Source organism: Gobio gobio, assembly GCF_949357685.1.
Source record: "Gobio gobio genome assembly, chromosome: 12".
In the NCBI taxonomy this organism is placed as follows: Eukaryota; Metazoa; Chordata; class Actinopteri; order Cypriniformes; family Gobionidae; genus Gobio; species Gobio gobio.
The window spans coordinates 41941164-41947625 of NC_137105.1; the positions used below are offsets into that span (position 1 = coordinate 41941164).

General features: G+C 38.6%; 1 protein-coding gene across 1 annotated transcript; it reads left to right on the forward strand.

Moving 5' to 3' along the window:
- Window positions 1-2546: 2546 nt before the first annotated feature.
- On the forward strand, window positions 2547-6087 carry sox7 (SRY-box transcription factor 7). The gene is made up of 2 exons (XM_079831282.1): window positions 2547-3083; window positions 4263-6087. Exons 1-2 carry the CDS (start codon window positions 2852-2854, stop codon window positions 5216-5218), a joined length of 1188 nt encoding a protein of 395 aa, XP_079687408.1. The 5' UTR covers window positions 2547-2851; the 3' UTR covers window positions 5219-6087.
- The last annotated feature ends 375 nt before the right edge of the window (window positions 6088-6462 follow it).

A 6462-nucleotide genomic window follows, 5' to 3' on the forward strand; every position in this document is an offset into this window, starting at 1 on the left:
TCAAACAAAGCAGGAAATCATGCCTCAAAATGCGAAGGAAAAAGATGTTTGTCTAGTGATCGGAACAAATGAGTAGGCCTAAACATAGTTTGCACCTCATCACACCCAGGTATAGGACGAGGAGAGCAGGAAGTGTAGTGTCATATTCACTGGTAATGTTTTTGCAATCTGGGGCAACAAGCTCCTCTTCCTGTTCCTGCAAGGAATAGTCCCGCATTTTATTGGTGTTCATCCTCTGCTTGTTCGCTGCACTGGAACCTGAGCTCTCATTCAAAGGTCGTTCACACAACGATACTTCTAACATTCATTGAAGTCAGTTCTGGGATCAGTTTCTCTGTTCAGCTTCTATTGGTTTATTCTGAACTCTTGTCTTTCCTGCAGCTTTCATAAACTACCAGTAAAGCTGTCAACAGGATCTCCACCGTCTGATCATGACAACAGGGGTTCAATCCACCCAAACGTACAGCAGCCCTCAAGTCAGTGTGGAGCACCAGAAGTATGAGGATCTGAACTATCTGAGATGTGCACAATGACCGGTTTTGATGAGTAATATGATGTAGAGCCCGTACGGGGAAATCTGTTCTGTGTCACGCTTTTGTGACTGTGAAATAAACATATCCTTGCAGACTGCCCCTTCAAAACAGGTTTCTTTTAGCTAAATATAGCATTTTTTTAAGCAGCATGTCAACACTATTGCTGTCTTTAATCAACATTATTAGTCCTTTGTAGCAAAGCGGAAACCAGTTTTTATTTGCTTAATATCCTTAGCTTTAATTTGGAACTAGTTGGTCAAAACATTCATGTAAAACAAATCAGTGCCAACCAACCCCAACATGAATGTATTGTTAATTATTCTAATTTTATATCCATATGCCAAATAACCCCACTTGCACTCTTTCCAGCCTGGCATCATCAGGCTTCCAAATTTTAAATCAAAATTCATAAAAAGGATAATCCCGGTCCTGGCTTCTGACTGCTATTTTTAATGCAGGTTGTGTCTAATAACACCAGCCGTGACTATTCACAATATAGCCGCCTCTTCTGCTTTACTGGCTAAATAACTTATTTTTCTACAATTTTTAAATAGCTTCCTAAGGCTATACAATAGATGCATTTTCGTTTTGAAATTGGAAAATTGTGAGAATGTGTTATCATCATTTCTTGATAATGTCATTGTGTCACTTCAATATCACTTCAGAACATATACCGGTGCTTTGAAAAATCCAGATACCTTGATCTGAAGAACCTGTAAAGTGGCATAAACTTTTTTTAATTTCCAAAGAACCAGAAAATTATTCATATTGAGAAAGTGCTTTATTGAATTTAAGAACCATTGAAGAACCTGTATTAGTAGGGGTGAGCGGGGCACAACCTGACGAAGGGTTAGTTGTAACACACATGGTTTAAACTTTCCACACATACCAGCATGACGGAACTTAGTGTATTTAATAGTTGGCACATCAGTACTATATAGAGAAAAAAATATTTGGAAGATATCACTGAAAAAAAATTTAACCATGGCAAAAGTAAATTTCCTAATTAAGTTCATTTTTCATCTCCGTTTTTTTTGTGTTTATGTAAAATTAGACAACTCTAATATGATTTGAATCTTATATCTGTTATTTAACAGTTGAGATAGTTCTTTAATGCTGATCTAACCAGCAGAAAATCCCAGTTGCACAGGTGGGGCATGTTGTCACACTGCGTTACATTGAGCCCCTATTAGAACTATGCTATTATATTCTATACTTTTATGAATTCTATTGAGAAACAGGTGAATATAGACTGAGAGTCAGTGTTCATAAATTATTCATTATTATGATGTTTTGAACTATGCTAGCTGTGTTTTGCAATGTGTTTGTTGTCAAACTCAAATTAAATTATCCCGTTGTTTTATTTGAAAAAGTTAATAATTGTATTTTATTGACAAAATATTTCAGTTTGTCTTGTATATACTTTTTCTACTAGATCAGATAACATTTTAAGCTGTCATGACATGTGCTCATGTTAAAACATGCCCCTCACATGTTACAATGTACCCCATCTTGCTTAGCTCCCACCTATGGGGCATGTTGTCACATTTCACTTCCATTCTTTCGAGGTAAATCAAGAAAAAAGTATATACTGTATAAATTAAACAAAACCACATAAGTGTACTAGATATTTGTGAAATTAACGTGGGGAAAAAATAAATACTCTGAACCCCAAGTGGATTTACACAAAATGATAAAGTCAAAAAGCGTTAGGTTGTGCCGCGCTCTCCCCTCACAAACAGGCCCTCCTATCTTGTCAAATAAACCAGAAGAGAAAAAAAAACTTTTTTAGTGAACGTTAAATAGGCTATATCTTTAAATTAATATTCTAGTATCTTGTTGTCTATTGAATAATTGTTATGAAGTGTCTTCTACGTTGACTGAAAACGGGCAGCAGCGTCCACCGTCAAAATAAAGTGTCATGAAAACAAACCCAACCGACAGCTAATGACGTGATTTAGTAGTAGGCTAGTAAAGCTGTTGAAATATTTTTGACACCTCGTTTTTTCTGTCGTTGGTCTCAGGTTGCAGTCAAGGAGGAGCTGAGATCCTCCCGTGGGCCTGTGCTGGAAGCTGCTCCTCACATATAAAGCGCTTCCCAATGCCGGAGGAAACAGTGAATCACAGCTTCAGAGGGGGAGTCGAGGACCATACACTGATCTCTCTCACAGTGCTCTTCAACCACCAGCTGCTCAGTCAAAGTCATCTCCTATCGCGGGTTTGCTTTGCTTTAGATTCAAAACCGAAGGAAAATCTCCAGGTCACATTCGCGCCCGAGAAACAAAGTTTGAAACATAAGGGAAGTTTTGAGAGCGCACATGGCTGCTCTGATAAGTGCGTATTCGTCCTGGCCGGAGAGCTTTGAGTGCTCTGCGGGAAACGCGGACGTACCTGACGGACACACCTCCCACAGAGCTCCCGCGGACAAGGTGTCGGAGCCGCGCATCAGGAGACCCATGAACGCCTTCATGGTGTGGGCCAAAGATGAGCGCAAGAGACTCGCGGTGCAGAATCCCGATCTCCACAACGCGGAGCTTAGCAAGATGCTGGGTAAGATATTGTCATTATTAATTGTCTAATATTAATATTAACATCTCATATTTATTATTATTAAAGTAGATTATGTTGTCAGTGACAAGTTTTGTGAGACTTCATTGTGAGACATTCACTGTTACAAAGTTGTTGTTGTTGTTTTTTTGCATTGATTAGCCTACAGAAAGGGAGATGTTTAATTGTATTTTAACTGAAGCTACTAATTGTAAAGGAATTGTAGACATAAATTAAAATACTTTTTTTGCTAGCGTAAAGCACACAGAGTGCGTGAAACTATCCGAAACTAACCTGAATTGAAAATAAACTGAAACAAAACCGAAATAAATAAAGCAGTCACGGTGAAATGCGGCACATCTTTAGATTGTATTTAATTGTATTTAGATCAAGGGTACATATTTATAATTTCACAAGTGTGGGAGACTTTTTTTCAACATTCAACATTAAATACTAGGCCTTTATAAATTTTTATATATAAGGTTTATATAAAATGTAAAAACTAATGTAAATATTTAAAGCATCTAAATAATAGACAATAATTCCTAAAATAATTACATATATAATTAACATACAAAAAATTATTTTAAATTCATTCATTTGTAAGGTTTGTATAGGAAATAGCAACTAATGATAATGAAAAAATTTAATGAATTAATAAGAAGTTTTCCAATTATAATTTGCTTGTGTATCATTTTTGTGTTGTGTTGTTGTTGTTGTTTACTACTACACATTATTTAACAGTTATTGGCATTTACAGGCAAATGTACTGCTCTGGTTTTAAAAACTCTTTCAAGTATTTTTAAAAGCTAAAAATGAAAACTCAATATACTGCCAATATTGGAACTCAAACATTACACAATTAATGCCAAGCAACAACTAATGTACCGTTAAAAAGTTTTGTTTATTTTGTGAAAAACTGACATTATAAACAATTATACTAGTTGTTTATTTTTATTATTTCTTTTGAAATATTCAAAAATGCTGAAGACATTAAACTAGAGAAACTAAATGTGGCTCTGTTGCGATGCTTATAAAAAACCATGTGATTATGTTGTGTTGGTGCTAATGTGATTGTTAAGCTATTTTGATTGTAATTGGTCAATCTCAAAAACTCCAAATGGATCCTTTAAAAATACATTATAAAGTCTCATGTGTCTGTTCTTTTTTCCTCTCTAACAGGAAAGTCATGGAAAGCTTTAACTCCACCGCAGAAGAGACCGTACGTGGAGGAAGCAGAGCGTCTGAGGGTGCAGCACATGCAGGACTACCCCAATTATAAATATCGCCCCCGTAGGAAGAAGCAGCTGAAGCGCATTTGTAAACGCGTGGACCCCGGCTTCCTCCTGACCACTCTCGGTCCCGACCAAAACTCCCTCCCGGATCCGCGAGGCTGCTGTCACCCTCTGGATAAAGACGACGAGAGTGGCGTGAGTGGTGGCTTCGGTTCTCCCAGCGCATCTCTGCCCGGCGTCAGAGTGTTCAGAGACCCCGCAAGTTCCAACAGCAGCTTCGATACGTACCCGTACGGCTTGCCCACGCCACCTGAGATGTCGCCTCTGGATGTCGTAGATCACGAACACCAGACCTACTACTCGTCCTCCAGCTCAGTCTCCACCAGCTCCTGTTCGTCTTCCACCTCTTGCCCAGACGACAGGCGTCACACGCCGGCACACATGAGCAGTCCACCCCCTTACCATCCCGATTACTCCCAGCAGGCACCTCTGCACTGTGGGAGCTCACATCTGGGCCACATTCAGATGTCTCACCAGGGAAGTGGGGCGACCTTTATCCCAGCACATCCGCTGTCCTATTACAGCCCTTCATTCCCACAGGTTCAGATCCATCACGGGCACCAGGGGCACCTCGGCCAGCTTTCACCCCCTCCAGAACAGGGGCACCTGGAGGGTCTGGACCAGCTGAGCCAGGCTGAATTGCTGGGTGAGGTCGACCGAGACGAGTTCGACCAGTACCTAAATTCCACTAGTTATCACCCTGAGCAAGGTGGGATGACAGTCACGGGACACATCCAGGTAACGCCGGCTTCCGTTTGCACGAGCAGCGCTACGGAAACTAGTCTCATCTCCGTATTGGCTGACGCCACGGCAGCCTACTACAACAACTACAGCATTTCATAAACACCAAAACAGGGACAATTGACACAGACAGAGACTGTGGGCTCAACGTGGGTCAGCAGTATGACTGGCAGGTGAAAGGGGGGCTGTGGAGGGAGCGGAAAAGAGAAGCTACAGGAAGTCAAAGGACACCTCAGGGATGCATAGATTAAAAAAAAACTGAAGTTCATTCCCATCTTTGTTTCCAAAAGGAGAACGGAAGTAAAAAAAAAGAAAAAAATGGACAAACATAGAAATGCTCTCATATCTTGCCACAAAAGCATGTACATATGCGATAAAGCTTATTTATATATCGAATTGCTTTGCATTAAAGCTTATTGTATTGGTTTTTTCAGTCCAGATATATTCTTTTTTTTTTTTTTGTTTTTGTTCGTTTGTCTTTTTTTCAAACCTCAATTGTTTTACCTCAAGAATTATTTAAGTGAGGCTGGTCTCTTCCTTCATAGGAACATTTTGAAGGAAATTTTGCCTTTTCTTTTCCCTTTGCATTCATTTAAAAAAAATTATATGTATGCTCATAAACTGTTAAAAGAATAATAATGAATACTATTGTATGCCGATTTAGGTTTGCCATAATAATTTAATTTGAATAAAATGTTGAGTTTATACGTTTGGCAGTCTCACATTGGATGTCCACACAGATGTCAATAACAAGCGGATGAACGTAGCTCATTATTGATATTTGTTGAACACCGTCCTTGATGAAAAGGACTTGGGGATGTCCGATTTCATGATGAATTGCTTTGTGTTTGCCCATATAAGTACAGCACAGTGATTCTGTCTGTCGGTCTGGACTTGAGAAGAAATGTTGCATCGTTTTGTGATATATTAAAAGTGAATGTTCTGAGGTCCCATCTGAATTAGATGCCGCTAAATAAAAACACAATATAAATACAGGAAAAAAGCCTCTTGCTTTTGTAATTACAGGTTTTCAGTGTAATTATTATTATTCAGCTCTTTCATTATTATAATAGTGATAGTATATAAAAAGTAAGTTATTTATCATTACTGGGTATAGAAACTGATTTATGGGAAGTTACAGAATACAAATGTTCATGAATTTTTATCCACAGTTATTTCTTAGACATTTTTTATTTATAGCTAAAAAATTTTTTTAATTTTATATATTTTTTGGAGCTTTTTTCCATGCCTATGAGCGCTACCGTTTGAGGTCCTTTCAAGAAGCTGACCTGTAAATTTTTGGTGTTGTTTGTGGCAGGCCGTTACCATAACCACTGGCGGTATCC